This window comes from Hyperolius riggenbachi, chromosome 2, assembly GCF_040937935.1.
Source record: "Hyperolius riggenbachi isolate aHypRig1 chromosome 2, aHypRig1.pri, whole genome shotgun sequence".
NCBI classification, from domain to species: Eukaryota; Metazoa; Chordata; class Amphibia; order Anura; family Hyperoliidae; genus Hyperolius; species Hyperolius riggenbachi.
The window spans coordinates 379,525,263-379,543,615 of NC_090647.1; the positions used below are offsets into that span (position 1 = coordinate 379,525,263).

The window sequence follows — 18,353 nt, forward strand, 5'->3', positions numbered from 1 at the left end:
CTCTACGACGGCAGAGTTCCTGTGAGCCGGTCAGGAGCCACTTTCATTGGCTCCTGACCTACCATTATAGAGATGTCAGAGCAAGTGAGTTGCAGCAGGGAAACAGCAGTGAGATAGTCGGGAGTGGCGAGAACACGTGGTATCGGTTAATTGAAATCTACGCCCTGCCAGCCAGGTAGCCACCAAAACGGGGCCTAGATTTCAATGACTGCGGTCCGAAGGTAGTTAAGGGCAAAAAAAAAAATCAGATCCAGGAAATTATAGACCTGTAAGCTTAACATCAGTTGTATGCAAACTATTTGAGGGGTTACTAAGAGATACTTTATAGTAGAAAATCTTATTTCTCAGCATCAGCATGGGTTATCTAAAGACAGGTCCTGTTTGACTAACATGCTCAGCTTTTATGAGGTAGTGTACGCTAATGTGGATATTGGGAATGCTGTAGATGTGATATACTTGGATTTTGCAAAGGCCTTCGACACTGTTCCCCACAAAAGTCTGGTGCTAAAGTTGAGGATGCAAGGACTGCGGAAGAGTCTGTGTGCATGGATAGGGAACTGGCTAATGGACAGAAAACAAAGAGTTGTGGTCAATGGATTATACTCAAAATGGGTGACTGTTAGCAGTGGGGTCCCACAGGTGTCTGTACTGGGTCCAGTGCTCTTCAAATTTATTTATTAATGACCTAGTAAATGCAGTAGAAAGCAATGTTGCTATTTTTGCAGATGATACAAAATTGTGCAGAATCATCAACTCTCAGGAAGATAGTGACATATTGCAACAGCATCTGGATAGGATGGCTATATGGGCACATAATTGGCAGATGAAATTCAATGTTGAAAAATGTAATGTCATGCACTTTGGTCGCACCAATGGTCTAGCATCATACAAAGTAAACGGGATACAAAATAAAATTTTGGGATGCATTAGAAGGGAAATAAAAACTCGAGATGCTGACATAATATTGCCCATTTAACTCTCTAGTAAGGCCACATCTGGAATATGGAATTCAGTTCTGGGCACCACATTACAGGCAAGATATTGCAGTTTTAGAGCAGGTGCAGAGACTAGCAGCAAAATTGATACGAGGGATGGAAGGTCTCGCTTAGTGTATGGCCTGCTCTAGTCATGTAAGGTGGACTGGAATCTGAAGTCAAGAACAGAAAGGCGTCTGATACATTAACTAGGATTACATAAGAGTATTCAGATGCTGACTGTGTACATCTTCATAGGACAGACACATGCAGGAAACACACACACACACACACACACACACAAACAATAAGGGCAAACAACAGTACACAGAAATATTTATTTAATGGTTCAGTATAGGAGAGATGTTAATCAGCTAGTATCCTTTGCTGTATAATTTTGCAGCAAAACTCAGGCCCTTGCTTGTGCGGTCTTAGATAGAAGTTTCAGGTCAGCAATGCATTTTGCGATGCTTTCTTTTTGCTGCAATGAAAACACATTTTTTTAGTGCTTGAAAACGTGCAAAACCTTTAACTTTTTTTTATATAAACATGTCTAAAACAACTTCAACAAGCCCTAAGAATAGAATAAGAAGATGAACAAAACAAGTTAATATATTTGGACATGCATTCAGTGCAAAAAAAAAAAAAAAAAATTCCAGCATCATATGCATCTGGCAAAAGTAAGAGAATCGTTAGACTGCTTTTCCACTGGGGTGCCGTGTCCATTTTAGAGTCAGACACGGCAACTGTGCTGGTGCAGATTGATATCCGATTTGCTATAGCCGCCCCATGCACAACTATGGGGATTCAGATACGCTGTGCAGGAAACTGCTGCAGGCAGCATTCCCTGCCCAGATTTGGAAGCAGCTTTTGATTTCAATAGGCTGAGACTCCACATCCGAAATTCTATGCGGGAATTGCAGAGATTCAGTTATATCTGCATATCGGGCTTGTTTGACGTCTTTTAGAATGTATGGACGTCCATTAATTAGTACTTCGATGCTTGTAGACTTCTTGTGTGCATCGGATTTCTTGTACTGCATTGTCACCATCTATGCATTTTGTAAATTGGTGTACACCATTGTCTGTATTATGTACCCCATGTTTGTTTCTTACTTTGTACAGTGCCACGGAATGTTGACGCTTTATAAATCAAGAATGATAATATCTATCTATCTTGCATGATACACTTCTGATATTACATCCCTATACTAAAGTTTGAATAGGTCTGCAGTTTATACTCACCATAAACTGCATTAATGTTAAAATACAGTAATTAAAAACACATTTAGGACAAATTTATATAAGATTTATTACTACATAAGGAAGAGTAAAAGATATATGCATTCTGGAAGGCCAGACTTTTTTGGTTGCATAAGACTTCTGGTTAACTGAATTATGGATAATGGGGGTTTTGCTATATCAACAATCTCTTGCTGTAATTTGTTACAAGCCTTCACTTACAGAACACATCATTAAACTGTATTAATATATTTATATACTAAAATTATTAATGGAATAGTAACTTCATTTAAAAATTCTCTCTTTATAAGGAATGTATGGATTATAAATATTATATGTAATACAACACAGCATATATGCTTGCTGCAGTAATGTGATTTTTTAGCTTCTTTCTTAGTCTCTTCACAATAACCTCAGGAATTCTGGGACGCTTGTAATAATAATAAAAAAAAATGTTCTAGTTTGTGTAATTAAAACAAGCTTATGAAAATGTCACTGTCTGAAATTCCCTGAGCAATATTTTAACCACTTTACCCCCAGCGGTACGGATTTCTCCGTCCCTTTTTCCACCCTGTTAATACCGAGGGACGGAGAAATCCATCCCTGACGCCACTCCCGCTTGCCCGTCCCCACGCTCGTGCACACCGCCGCCTGCTCGCCCGGAGATCAAAGAACGGGAAAAACCTTTCCCGTTCGTTGATCTCTGCCCCCCACAATGATCAGCTGCTTCTATGAGAAGCAGCAATCATTGTGAGAAAAAAAACAGTGTCCCAGCCTCCTAACCCTTCCTGCAAGCGTACTTCCTGTACGCTTGCAGGTCGCATAAACAAAATGTTACTGTGGCCATCTTGTGGCCAAATAGTAAAACTACACCCTAAAGCATTTTTCATATACAAATACATTACTTTTACTCTAAAAATTAACTCATTACCTCCTACACTCCCCAATTTTTTTTTTGTAATAAAAAAAAAAATTACAATTAAAAAAAATACATAAATAGTTACCTTAGGGACTGAACTTTTTAAATATTTATGTCAAGAGGGTATAACACTGTTACTTTATAAACTATGGGCTTGTAATTAGGGATGGACGCAAAACTGAAAAAAATGCACCTTTATTTCCAAATAAAATATTGGCGCCAAACATTGTGATAGGGACATAATTTAAACGGTTTTATAACCGGGACAAAAGGGCAAATAAATTACATGGGTTTTAATTACAGTAGCATGTATTTAAAAACTATAAAGGCCGAAAACTGAAAAATAATTTTTTTCCCACATTTTTTCCTATTTTCCCATTAAAACACATTTAGAATAAAATAATTCTTGGCATAATGTTCCACCTAAAGAAAGCCTAATTGGTGGCGAAAAAAACAAGATATAGTTAATTTAATTGTGATAAGTAATGATAAAGTTATAGACGAATGAATGGAAGGAGCGCTGAAAGGTGAAAATTGCTCTGGTGCTCAAGGGGTAAAACCCCTCAGTTGTGAAGTGGTTAAAGTACGCCAAGTTCACGATTTACACAGAAATTTTGCAAAGCACACTCAAAACGTATAACTGAGAACATGTACAAATTACAGATTTTCCTGCATATAAAACACAGGAATTCTGACCTTGAGCTAAAAAATTCAGGGTTACTGTAACATCTATAGAGAGAAACCGTAACCAAGAATTGAACTTCATCCCAATCAGTAGCTGTTACCCCTTTCCCATGAGGAATATTTTTCTTTTCACAAATGGATTCTCACCTCCCTCCCACAGTATGATGTGAGGACCATAGTTCTGACATCACACAGTGGGAACCTTGTTGCATTGTGGGAAATAACAGCTGTTTACAACTGTTTCCAACTGCCTAAAAAAACAAGCTGCACCTCCTTCCACTGACATCACCTGCCAGCAGTAAAAATGTCACCATGTGATAAATATCAGAATATAAATCAGAGAAGAAAAAAAAAATTACAATGGGCAAACACTGACTAAATAATTTATACATAATTATTGTAAAAATGAAGCACTTTTTTATTACAATGTTTTCATGGGAGTTCCTCTTTATACACAAATCGGAGGAAAAGAAAATGCCACTAAAGCTTTTTTTCCATACTGTGCTCATTGTGTTTTGTTGCAACGGACAACATAATATCATCCCAAGTGATTCAATTGTAGGTCTAGGTTATGCTCACATCGGCATATCAGCGATGCAGAGGGTTCTGTCAGAATAAAGTAGCATGCAGTGCTTTAATCGGGCTGCACGAGCCGTCCCTGCTAAAATGCTCTGCAGCGTGGAACAGATGTCTCTCTCAAAAAGAGAAGGGTAAGGTCCCCGGATAATGTTTAACGCATGGATTTGCTTCCATTGTGTGTATTGTGAGATGCATTTGTTCTTAAAGAGGAATATAACCCTGCATTTCAACTTTGCTCTAAAACATTATTTACAGCATATTATATGCAACCAGCATTTTTTTTTTTTACTAGACCAGCATCGGAAGGGTTACACACAGAGCTTTGCAGTTCTCTCCACCGAACTTTAGACGCATTAGAAGCTTAGATACATTGAACTAAACAGAATGTAACTGTGGAATGTGACTCACTCTCTCTGACGTGCAGGAGCTCGAGGACAGCCAAAGAGTGTGTAACATTCCTCACTTGTTACATTCTGTTTAGTTAAATGTATCTATGTAAGCTTCGGATGCATCTGCAGTTCTCTCCACAGAACTTTAAAGCTCTGTGTGTAACCCTTCCAATGCTGGTCTAGTAAAAAAAAAATGCTGGTTGCATATAATATGCTGTAAATAATGTTTTAGAGCAAAGTTGAAATGCAGGGTTATATTCCGCTTTAATGCACCTGTTTCACTGCAATGAGCACACTTGTGCCTTTGAGAGGCTTTTTATCCCTATGCAGTGAGTATCTATCAGGTGCATCTTGGTTAGATGCGCAACCATTTCATTTTCTCCCCATTCCATAATCAGGCATCGTGCACATTAACCTCCTTGGCGGTAACCCCGTGTGTGACACGGGGTAAGCCGCCGGAGGGTGCCGCTCAGGCCCTGCTGGGCCGATTTACATAATTTTTTTTTTGCTGGACGCAGCTAGCACTTTGCTGCGAACTGCGAACTTCCATCCCAAGCCTGACTCGGGATTACCACTAAGGTTAAATTCTCCTTTTTCAAATACCCTCTAGATTGTAAGCTATCCTTTTCTGTTTTTGGAGGCGCATGTGACAGTCATTCATAAGCCAGGGAAGCCCTATCTCCTTGCCGAATACCAATGTCAAACTGTTTGCAAGGATTCTGAATAAACGTCTGCTGCGGGTTCTTGAATTCATACTGACTAAGTGAGCATTATGCCTGGCAGAGAAGCCAGGGATAGCACCAAGAGGGCAATTATTCACACTTGACTTACCAAGCATTAAAGGACTATTGTAATGAAAAAAAAAAGTTTAACTTACCTGTGGGGCTTCTACCAGCCCCCTGCAGAAGTCCTGTGCCCGCGCCGGGACAAAATGAGCCTCTGGTGCCCTGCCGCAGTTCGCTTCCAGTTTGTGACCACTGCGCATGCGCGGCCTTGCTCCTGCTGACGTTGCGGGGATCTTACTGCGCAGGCGCAGTACATAGTGTAGGTAGACGCTCCCGGCTGCGTCAGGATAATTTTGTCCTGGCACGGGCTCAGGACATCTGCGGGGGGCCGGTAGAAGCGCCAGCTAAGTTAAACTCCTTTTTTTTGTCATTACAGTACGACTTTAACCACTTAAAGGAGTTATCCGGGCTAAATACAGAAAATAAACGCTACTTACCGGGGGCTTCCTTCAGCCCCAAGCTCCCAGGACCTCCGGCGCCGCACCTCTGCGCACAGCCGTTCGCCGGAGCTCCGTCCCGGTCTCCGGCGATGACGTCAGAGCGACCTCCAGGTCGCTCTGTACTGCGCCTGCGCGAGCGGCGCTGTCAATCACCGCCACGTGGGCCGGAGCAGACTGTGCAGTAGTTCTGCGCCTGCGCAATCCGCTCCGGCCCACGGTGATTGACAGCGCCACTCGCGCAGGCGCAGTACAGAGCGACCTGAAGGTCGCTGATGTCATCGCCGGGGACCGGGACGGAGCTCCGGCGAACAGCTGCGCGCAGAGGTGCGGCGAGGGAGGTCCTGGGAGCTTGGGGCTGGAGGAAGCCCCCGGTAAGTAGCGTTTATTTTCTGTATTTAGCCCGGATAACTCCTTTAAGGACTGCAGCCTTAGACCCCCTTAAGGACCAGACACTTTTTTTTCCATTCACACCACCGCAGCTTTAACGGTTTATTGCTCGGTCATACAACCTACCACCTACATTAATTTTACCTCCTTTTCTTGTCACTAAACAGCTTTCTTTTGGTGCTATTTGATTGCTGCTGTGATTTTTAGTTTTTATTATATTCATCAAAAAAAGACATGAATTTTGTCAAAAAAATGATTTTTTTAACTTTCTGTGGTGACATTTTTCAAATAAAGTAAAGTTTCTATACACATTTTTGTCTAAACTTCTTGTGCTACATGTCTTTGATCAATAAATAGACGCCTATTGGATTTTTTTTTTGTTTGGGTAAAAGTTATAGCGTTTACAGACTGGGGTGCAAAAAGTGATTTTTTCCATGACGTTTCCATTTCTGCTAACTTGTGACAAAAAATAAAATAAAATGAAAACTGACATGGACTCACCATGCCCCTCTCTGAATACTTTGGGGTGTCTACTTTCCAAAATAGGGTCATTGTCTGTCCTGGCATTTTGGGGGGTACTAAATTGTAAGCACCCCTGTAAAGCCTAAAGGACTTTGGGCACCTTAGCGCACCTAGCCTGCAAAAAAGTGTCACACGTGGTATCGCCGTACTCAGGAGAAGTAGTATATAGTGTTTTGGGGTGTATTTTTACACATACCCATGCTGGGTGGGAGAAATACTGTATCTCTAAATGACAATGTTCTGATTTTTTTTTTCCTTACACACAATTGTCCATTTACAGATATTTCTCCCACCCAACATGGGTATGTGTAAAAAATTACCCCAAAACATATTATACTACTTCTGAGTACAGCGATACCACTTGTGACACTTTTTTGCAGCCTAGGTGCGCTAAGGGGCCCAAAGTCCTATGAGTACCTTTAGGATTTCACTTCATTTTGAGGCATTTGGTTTCCAGACTACTCCTCACAGTTTAGGGCCCCTAAAATGCCAGGGCAGGATAGGAACCCCACAAGTGACCCCATTTTAGAAAGACAACATCCCAAGGTATTCCATTAGGAGTATGGTGAGTTCATAGAAGATATTTTTTTGTCACAAGTTAAGGGAAATTGATTTTTATTATTTTTTTTTTACAAAGTACATTTTTTTTTTGTCACAAGTTAGTGGAAAATGACATTCTATGAACTCACCATACACCTTACAGAATACATTGGGGTGTCTTCTTTCTAAAATGGGGTCACTTGTGGGGTTCCTATACTGCCCTGGCATTTTAGGGGCCCAAAACCTGTAGTCTGGAAACCAAATGCCTCAAAATGACTGTTCAGGGGTATAAGCATCTGCAATTTTGATGACAGGTGGTCTATGAGGGGCTGAATTTTGTGGAACTGGTCATAAGCAGAGTGGCCTCTTAGATAACAGGTTGTATTGGCATTGGAACTTATAGGATAGAAGAAATAAGGCTCAAAATTTTGTTAGTCTCTTTAAGGAGAAGGCCCCCAAAAAATGTTAAGTTTGGAAACTTGGGAGTGGTTTTCACCGAAAAGGCTGGGCATGGTAGCTTCTCGGATTGGCGGTTGCGTATTGTGTGGCATAACGGTTTGTCTCAGCAACAATTAAGTCGTAGAGATCCACGGTGCAGAACAGATGAAAAAAAGTCTAGGGCCGATCCTAGATTATCTGTCTCCACCTGGACTCCAGACTGGGCAGTGAAAGGGGGCAGTACGGGTGCGGCGGAACCAGGGGATTGCAAATTGGGATTTTCCGGCACGTCTGGAAGACTATGGGTAGTACAGGCCCATTTTGCTGGTGGCTGCGACTCGGGCCTTAATGCAGGTGCCACCGAACTAGTTTCTACTACCATGCTGGTGCTCGCCACTTCACCAGAGTCTATGGTAGTACTGGTGCTAGGTCCAGGAGATGCTACTTTGCTGGTGCATGCCTCATCAAGAAAACTCGAAACCACGCTAGCACCACTCTGCTGCCCTCGAGTCTGATCCTGCACCACCTGCGGTCCAGTGGCATGGGGTGTGGTACGTCTGGCTCAAGCCGGGACCTTAACCTCATCATTGCTATCTGTCAGAGAGCCACTGCTGTTCACTGGTTCATATTCTGACCCGGATGATTCCTTGGATGAGGCTTCCCAATCGCACTCACCCCACTGGGCCAGAATCTCGGCTGCCTCTTCAGCGGAATACCCCTTTTTTGCCATGGTGGACTGCTAAATTTAGGGGGTATTCCTGCCCAGGAATAAGAGCACCTACCTAGTAAAAGGGAGTACTTGTGAAGTAGAAAGCTATGGTCACTGAGTTTTGATTAACAACGGGGGGGGTTCTAAGGGGAATCTGAGGGTGTAGGTGGGTGATCAGAAGCCCGCAGGGGGCAGATTAGGACCTGATCTGATGGGTAGGAGTGCTAGGGAGTGACAGGTGGTGACAGGAGGTGATTGATGGGTGTCTCAGGGGGTGATTAGAGGGGAGGATAGATGCAATCAATGCACTGGGGAGGTGATCGGAAGGGTGATCTGAGGGTTTGGCCGAGTGATCAGGAGCCCACACGGGGCAAATTAGGGCCTGATCTGATAGGGGGTGACAGGAGGTGATTGATGGGTGTCTCAGGGGGTGATTAGAGGGGAGGATAGATGCAATCAAGGCACTGGGGAGGTGATCAGGGGGGGTCTGAGGGGTCTCTGAGGGTGTGGGCGGGTGTTTGGGTGCCCACAAGGGGCAGACTAGGGTCTGATCTGATGGGTAGCAGTGACAGGTGGGGATGGGGTGATTGATGGGTGATAACAGGGGAGAATAGATGTATACAGTACACGGGTGGAGGGGGGTCTGGGGAGGATCTGAGGGTGTGTGTGTGTGTGATCAGTAACCCCTAGGGGCTGATTAGAGCCTAATCTAAAATATAGCGTTGATAGTGACAGGGAGTGATTGATGGGTGATTAGGGGGGGGGGGGGGGGGGTAATTGGGTGCAAACAGTGGTCTGAGGTGATTGAGGGGGGGGGGTGCCTGAGGGGTGCTGTGGGTGATCAGGGGGCAGGATCAGTGTGCTTGTGTGATTACATACACAGCTGCCTCCTCCCCTGGTGGTCGCTCGATCACTGGGACCACCAGGGGAGGAGACAGCCAGTATAATACACTTTGTTAGCTTAACAAAGTGTATTATACATTAGTAACGTCGAGATCGGGGTATTTACAACCCGCCGGCGCTGCTAATTGGTGGGTGGAGCCTAATACCGGCGGATGCACGCGCATCCCCGGCTAATCAGTCCCCCAGGAGTCCTGGGGGAGCTACCTTGCCGCCGCGCATAGGTAGTGGGCGGTCAGCAAGTGGTTAAGTGGAGGTTTTGTACTCTCCACTGATGCTAAAAAAAGCTTTCAACAGGATTGCTTGGGACTTCCTGAAAGCTTTTTTGGGCCATATGGAATTGGGTACTCAGATGTTGCACAGGGTTATCTTGCTGTACTCTACTTTACTGTACTCAGCCCATTAAAGCAGATCCAAGATGAAAAACTAACTATAATAAGTAACTTATCTATATATCTTATCTAAAGTTTAGATAGCAAATCTAGCTGTTAACGGCTTTAGTAGAATATGATTATTTCTTCCTGTGATACGACAGCAGCCATGTTTGTAAACATTACAGAGGCAGGCTTTTCTGCATTTTGAGCAAAATAACCTAATTTCCCCTCCTCCTCCTCCCCTTTGCCTCTGAAATCTCTGGCTAGTAATAACCCCCCATCCTCCTGCCCAAACTGAGCTCCCATGAGCACTTGCTACTGTCTAAAAAAAAAACCAAAAAAAAAAAACCTGTGGGTGTGGCTTGTTTAGTTTATAGGGAATTAGATTATTAAAACAAAAAAGTATTTGGCTTGAGGAATGCCCTATAAACAATAGGAAAGGAACACAATTATGCAATGTGTAAAAGTTCATCTCGGATCCACTTTAACACAGTTGTGTCCGCTTTTCAGCATCTGTAACATTGAAGTGTAACTGAAAAGCTGACACAACAGTGTCAATGGGCTCAGGCCCCAACCCTTTGGCTTGAGTCAAAGCAAATGGTTTAATTTCAGGCTCTATCTATCTAGCCAACAGGATGCGACAGGGGTGCCTGCTTTCTCGTCTAATCTTTATTATTTCACTAGAGCCTTTTCTGAATTGGGTGTGTTTAGAGTAGTACATAGAAGATGTTATTATGAAGGGGTGTTGAACAAAAGAGGTCAGCATTTGCTGATCTTTTATTTGTTCTAACCTGGTTACTAAACTCCAAAACTTGGAGAAGATGGCTTACTTTGTTGTCCACTTCAACTAGAATATTAACTTCTTCAAATTTTTGCTTTGTTTAAACCTACCCCTCTTTACCCATTTACATGCTTTTATCCCCCCGTTTCAGATGACCGATACATCCATCAGGTACATGGCAATTCAGTTTCCTGTCAACAAACCCTGAACATCCCCCCCCCCCCCCCCCCCCAATTATTAGAGATGATGGCTTTGACCTTTACCCTCCCAGATAGTATTCCTAACGCAGGCTTGGGGTGAAAAAACAAAACAAAACCACGGCGAGTGGTCATCTTGAGCCAGGGTTCATACTACAGGGAGTGCAGAATTATGAGGCAAGTGGTATTTTTGAGGAATAATTTTATTATTGAACAACCATGTTCTCAATGAACCCAAAAAACTCAATATCAAAGCTGAATATTTTTGAAAGTAGTTTTTAGTTTGTTTTTAGTTTTAGCTATTTTAGGGGCATATATGTGTGTGCAGGTGACTATTACTGTGCATAATTATTAGGCAACTTAACAAAAAACAAATATATACCCATTTCAATTATTTTTACCAATGAAACCAATATAACATCTTAACATTCACAAATATACATTTCTGACATTCAAAAACAAAACAAAAACAAATCAGTGACCAATATAGCCACCTTTCTTTGCAAGGACACTCAAAAGCCTGCCATCCATGGATTCTGTCAGTGTTTTGATTTGTTCACCATCAACATTGCGTGCAGCAACAACCACAGCCTCCCAGACACTGTTCAGAGAGGTGTACTGTTTTCTCTCCTTTAGAATCTCACATTTTATGATGGATCACAGGTTCTCAATGGGGTTCAGATCAGGTGAACAAGGAGGCCATGTCATTAGTTTTTCTTCTTTTATACCCTTTCTTGCCAGCCACGCTGTGGAGTACTTGGACGCGTGTGATGGAGCATTGTCCTGCATGAAAATCATGTTTTTCTTGAAGGATGCAGACTTCTTCCTGTACCACTGCTTGAAGAAGGTGTCTTCCAGAAACTGGCAGTAGGACTGGGAGTTGAGCTTGACTCCATCCTCAACCTGAAAAGGCCCCACAAGCTCATCTTTGATGATACCAGCCCAAACCAGTACTCCACCTCCACCTTGCTGGCATCTGAGTTGGACTGGAGTTCTCTGCCCTTTACCAATCCAGCCACGGGCCCATCCATCTGGCCCATCAAGACTCACTCATTTCATCAGTCCATAAAACCTTAGAAAAATCAGTCTTGAGATATTTCTTGGCCCAGTCTCGACGTTTTAGCTTGTATGTCTTGTTCAGTGGTGGTTGTCTTTCAGCCTTTCTTACCTTGGCCATGTCTCTGAGTATTGCACACCTTGTGCTTTTGGGTACTCCAGTGATGTTGCAGCTCTGAAATATGGCCAAACTGGTGGCAAGTGGCATCTTGGCAGCTGCACGCTTGACTTTTCTCAGTTCATGGGCAGTTATTTTGCGCCTTGGTTTTTCCACACGCTTCTTGCGACCCTGTTGACTATTTTGAATGAAACGCTTGATTGTTCGATGATCACGCTTCAGATGCTTTGCAATTTTAAGAGTACTGCATCCCTTTGCAAGATATCTCACTATTTTTGACTTTTCTGAGCCTGTCAAGTCCTTCTTTTGATCCATTTTGCCAAAAGGAAGTTGCCTAAAAATTATGCACAACTAATATAGGGTGTTGATGTCATTAGACCACACCCCTTCTCATTACAGAGATGCACATCACCTAATATGCTTAATTGGTAGTAGGCTTTTGAGCCTATACAGCTTGGAGTAAGACAACATGCATAAAGAGGATGATGTGGTCAAAATACTCATTTGCCTAATAATTCTGCACTACCTGTAGAGTCTCCGACTTACATTGTCACATAAAACCGCTCAACACACTCTTTCAAGAACAGGGGTTTAAAATCCTATTGCACTGGTACAGGTCTCCTGTAGTTATACATACAATTAACCCTGATATCGCTGACGCATGTTGGCGCTGCGAAAATAAAAAAAAAGGTTCTTTGTTCCACATTCTCTGGGAATGCTCTCTTCTAAAAGATTACTGGGAAAGAGTTTACACATGGACACAAAAGATTTATATTCTGCACCTAGACTTCCACCCTGAAACTTATTTACTACATTCTAATGACATTTCATATAAATCTTACAAAATATTGATAGTAATACATCTTGTCAATGCAGCTAGAGCAGTAGTCCCTATTCTGTGGAGATCCAGTCGCCCCCTACCACGGCACAGTGGTCAGACAGATGGAACAAATCTTCCGTACAGCACAAGACAGATCAGAACAATTGGTCAGAACCCTGGCAGTGTGGGCGGACTTTAAAGTCTCTGCAGAGTACAAAGCGGTTATGTGCTCAGGTTAATTTGGGTTCTCAAGCCAGCAAATTAGCAGAGTCTACGTACAAATAGCCTTTTTTTTCTTTGCTTGAAGAATGACTTTACAACATTTTTGTGATAGGATATAAACATTATAGGATATATGTTATTGCCCACAGAGATTATTGAGGAGTCAAATAAACCCACAGATATGCTCATCTGTATTATATCTACTACCATGTATTTCTCAAATGACTCTTGCATGCAATTGTATTTTGCTATTAACTTGCACTTTTTCCCACCATTAAAAGGTGGTTGTTTGGACTCCTTTTACAATTTCAATAAAGAATGCATGCATTTATAACAAACAAGGTTCCTTCTGGTGATTCTGTAAAAGAATGTGGCATTCAGTTGTTGCAGAATATGTCACCTGTTTCACTTAAATTTATGTTTTGAAAGAAAAAATGCCCACCTGCTGTGGAGTAATACTTTGTATTACATTCTTTTCAACCCAGCCGACCATGTGATCCTGCTCCTTGCGACGCAGAAGATGCTGAAGAGCCACTTGGTAATCTAGACGCTTCTTCACCTCACTGTAGACGTTCAGCAATCTTTCTCTGTAGTTGATTTCCAAAAGCATTTTCACATTATTCTGTGAATTTAAAAGCAAAGAGGGAGCAAAAATAAAAGTTAGGAACCTATGAAAGCTGTACATTAATCTTTGAATTGTCTCATTATGGAAAAACAAAATATACACAAATACTTTAGACAAGAGACTGAAGAAGGCAAACATGACTTTTCTGTTGATCATATCCACAACGTTTCTTGAAAAAAGACTGAAAATGTGCCCCTTTAAAATTTGTATCTGAAGTTGACTTTTTCTGGTAATTGCATTTCCTCACACGTGGGCATGGATTAAGACATACAGGGCCAAATGCAATTCAAGGTGATAAAAAGCTTGTAGCATTCAAGTTTCTATGCGCTTTGGGTCCTATGGGAGAAAAGCACTTTACAAATGTTTCGTTGTTGTAGTAATCATGTCATTCAGGATTTACTGGCAAATTCAATTGTGTATGCATTTTTTCTTTTCTGCACATATTCTCCATAGTAAGACGCAAAAACAATGGATATATAGGGGGTGCATGTGCGGAGGCGAGATGAGCGCATGCTGATCTGTGAGCTCCGCCTCTGCACCGGCAGGTTTCTTAGCAGCCAGTGAGACAGGATGGGAAATATTGTTCTCTTTGCTTCTCCCCGGTCCGGGTAATGACCAGGAGCGGCTAAAACTAAGATGGCCACCATGAAGCTGAGAAACCCTGGCTCCCTCCATGCCTGAACGCCAACCTCCCAGCTCCTCAACTCACGCTTTGCTGACGACGAACACATTTAAGAGACAGGAGCAGCAGCTATTCTCCCGGATCGGTAAGCTACTGAGCGCGACAGTTAGTGATCTCTCCCGCCAGATCAAGGAGGTGGGAGACTGTGTGGCTGACCTAGAGCACCAAGCTGACAATTACTGACACGGTTGAGGCTGACAAATCACAATTATATGACTAGGCTGATAAAAACGCAGTCCTAGAATTTAAGCTGGAAGACCTGGAGAACCGTACTAGACGAGGTAACATTCATATCCGAGGGGGGCCGGAGGCCATTACAAATCTTAAAGAGATGGCGCTTAACCTTTTCTCAGCCATCCTTCCCCAAGTGGATCCTGCTGACCTTCGCATTGTGTGAATCCACATAGCTCTGCAATGGTCTTGCAATGCTGATTTCCCAATGTGATATTGTTCTTAAAAGGGAACTGAAGAGAGAGGTATATGGAGGCTGTCATGTTTATTTCCTTTTAATCAATACCAGTTACCTGGCGGCCCTGCTGGTCTATTTCTCTGCACTAGTATCTGATTAAAACCAGAAACAAGCATGCAGCTAGTCTTGTCAGATCAGACTTATAAGTCTGAACCACTGAAACACCTGATCTGCTGCATGCTTGTTCAGGGGCTATAGCTAATAGTATTAGAGGCAGAGGATCAGCAGGGCTGCCAGGCAACTGGTATTGTCTAAAAGGAAATAAACAGGACAGCCTCCATATACCTCTCTCTTCAGTTCCCCTTTAAGCTTCAGGATGAGGAGTTGAGGGATGCAACTCTGATTGCTGCTAGATCTCTTTACCCCCTGCTTGGGGTGCTGACTACGGTTCAGCTATTTGCTGATTTGTCTCCTCTCACACTGGCCAGGTGCAGGGACTTCAGGCCCATTACTCAAGCCTTAATTGGAGCGAACATGAAGTACAAGTGGGGCTTTCCCTTCTCGCTTACCTTTCAAACCAACAAATCGCAAATGTATGTGCAAAATCATGCTCGGAAAATGTAACTTCGTAAAATCCCACTTCCTACTCATGAACCTCAGCCGCTTCCTCAGAGCCCTCTTAGGCCCTTCCGAGTGTGGTCTGAGGTCCCATCTCAAAGGCATCTCCAGTGTTCTCCCCAGGATTTTTTTCCAGCCGGGAGGCATGAAAAAGTAGCCGGGTGGGGTGCGAGGGGGAATGCGGGGCAGGTGCAACTCTACCTACAGCATAAGAAAAGGATGAGGAGGAGGCGAGCTGATGACAGCCGGTTGCTCACCAAACTTAGTTAGGTGATGCACCCGTCTAAAAGAGCCTGGAGAGAACACCAAATATGGGTGTTATAGTTGCATTTCATACGGGGGTGATTATTGCATTTAATATGGGGGGGGGGGGGGGGGGGAGTAATTTCACATTTCATACAGGGGTGTTTGTTGCATTTCATAAAGGGGGTGATTTTTGTTTTTCACATGGTTGTTATTTGCTGCTGGGGTCAAGCGGTATTGCAGATAGTAAACAGGGGTCAGTATCATAGTAAATTATCTGCAACACCCCTCTACCCCAGCAGCAAATAACATTCATATGAAATTACATGCATGTGAACTCTGCAAGAATCACCCCCACACACTGTCCTTTCAAGCCACTTGCAGCAGCAACTTTTCACAGACTTTGCCCAACTAGTACAGCCAGGGCTGGATTTGTAATTTTTACTGCCCTAGGCAAACTTTTCACAACAAGGCATAGAAGAGGCTTCCCGTTATGGCGGTGACAGACAGTTAACCAGCCCTGCCCCTTACAACCCGCCCAGCCAAACGGTGACAGACAGTCACAACAAGGCATAGAAGAGGCTTCCCGTTATGGCGGTGACAGACAGTTAACCAGCCCTGCCCCTTACAACCCGCCCAGCCAATCGGTGACAGACAGTAAACCAGCCCTGCCCCTTACAACCCACCCAGCCAATCACTGTTCAAGCAGGTCACACAGGCACGCTCCTGCAGTGTATAGCGAGAGCTGAACACTGATTTATAGCAGGCAATGGAACACTCTGCCTGCGTGACTTCATCAGCCTTAGCAAGGTAGGTGGGCGGGATCTCAAAGCAGCCGGGTGGCCCGCCCACTTAAAGAGCCCTGGGGAGAACACTGCATACAGATCATCGGTCCCCTTGTTCCAGTCCCCAACAGCTACACAGGATTGACCTGATCGGCCTTATAGATGTGAGATTTGCATACCTGTACTCTCCTCTGAGAAAGTATGGTCTACCCTCAAGTGACCCTTTGTTTTGTTTGCCCTGGTGCCCTTGTAAAGTATCATGTTCATCGCCTTACCTGAAGGATACAAATTAATGGCAGTCCTACTGGACTTTGCTCCTTCTGGGCTCACTGCACATGTCTTTTTGTTGGCCGTTTGCTTATTTTTATTCCCATTCCTGATCAGGGACTTGCTGATCAAGTTTAGTGTTATCGGTTTAAGCATTTCCTGCCAGTTCAGGGGTATTTTGCTGACCCCCTATACTATGATGCTGTGCATGTGGGAGATATTAACAACATCCTTCACATCTGCAGCTGCTTTGATGAGGATTTATCCTAAAAAAATTTTTTTAAGTATTTATATAGCACTGACATATTACGCAGCACTGTACAGAGTATATATTGTCTTGTCACTAACTGTCCCTCAGAGGAGCTCACAATCTAATCCCTAATTCCTCATGTTGACTATTGCTTTCAATGCAACTATAGTTGCTGCTAGTTTGGTTCTTTTTAGGGTCTTAAATTTGAATATGTTCCATGTTCCTGTATTTGATCTGACGCCAAGGGGTCACCTTCAGAGTTATTGTTATGGCTTTTTTTTTTCCTACAGATTTTCCTCTCCTATGTATAGAATATGGTCTCATAATGCGAGAGGGTTTAATGTTCCCTCTAAACAATGGAAGACTATGCAGGACTATGCGAGGCACAGGCCGGACTTGATAGCATTACAAGAAACCCATTTTACTTTGACGTCTTTACCTAAATTTTTACACTCCTCATCTAGACAGGTTTTTCTGGCTTTATCTCCCTTACGTAAGGTACAGGTTTTACATAATTTCTCATTTGAGCCTACTCAAACTATAGCTGATTATCTGGGCAGATATTTGATATTATTGGGTACTTTGAATGGCCAGTGCATCTGCATAGTCAATGTGTATTGCCAACTGGAGGATCCTTTGGTCACTTTTTTGGCCTGTGCCAAACAGTTATTGCCTCTGACCTATGTTGTTATATATTGGTCAGGGGACTTCAACAAAATGCCCAATTGTTGCCTTAATTCCTCCGCCTCTCTTCCAGATAGATCAAAAACAAAACGGATGTTATTTATGGACTATCTGCACTTATTGTCCCTAACCGACTCCTGGCGTGAATACCATGGCCCGAGTAGGGGATATACTATTCTCCTCAACCTATTCTACTCCAGGAATTATCTATTTACAAATGCTACCAACCTAGTGCATTGAATCTATGCGAGACATGTCCCCTACTTCTGGTCGGACCTCGATGTAGTCCTGGCCTTCTCAAATTCCAATTCCCCTGGTTGATGTCAAATGTGCAGACTTAAATCTTTTCTCACATCTGCCGCTAACTTTGCTGAAAATGACTAAATTGTGCTATTTCTTTGACTTGAATAACACTGCTGATGTCTCCAAGGCCACTCTATGGTGCTCTTATAAGGCCTATATTAGCCAGATTATTGGCCTGGCATCTCAAACTGCACGCCTCAGAACTGAGGCTCTTTGCAATTTGCAGTTCAAACTTAATAGACTACTTGCATCAGAGTTGGCCATCTCTTTAGCTGTACAAACTTAAGGATACCAAGTTGCAGATTGATGTCCTCTCTAATCATGCTGTAAAAGTATATAAATGGGCGCAGTCCAAATGTCACAAGCTGCTTAACAAACCAGACAGGTGGTTGACGGCCAGATTCCGCGAGA

The 18,353-nt window shown here is 43.1% G+C and overlaps 1 protein-coding gene across 1 annotated transcript in view; it reads right to left on the reverse strand.

The window, feature by feature from the left end:
* Positions 1 to 1,298: 1,298 nt before the first annotated feature.
* Positions 1,299 to 18,353, reverse strand: part of ATP5PB (ATP synthase peripheral stalk-membrane subunit b) — a 130,142-nt gene continuing 113,087 nt past the window's right edge. The window contains 2 exon segments of the mRNA XM_068269746.1: positions 1,299 to 1,455; positions 13,519 to 13,698. Coding sequence (XP_068125847.1) covers positions 1,384 to 1,455; positions 13,519 to 13,698 — 252 coding nt within the window. The 3' untranslated portion in view covers positions 1,299 to 1,383.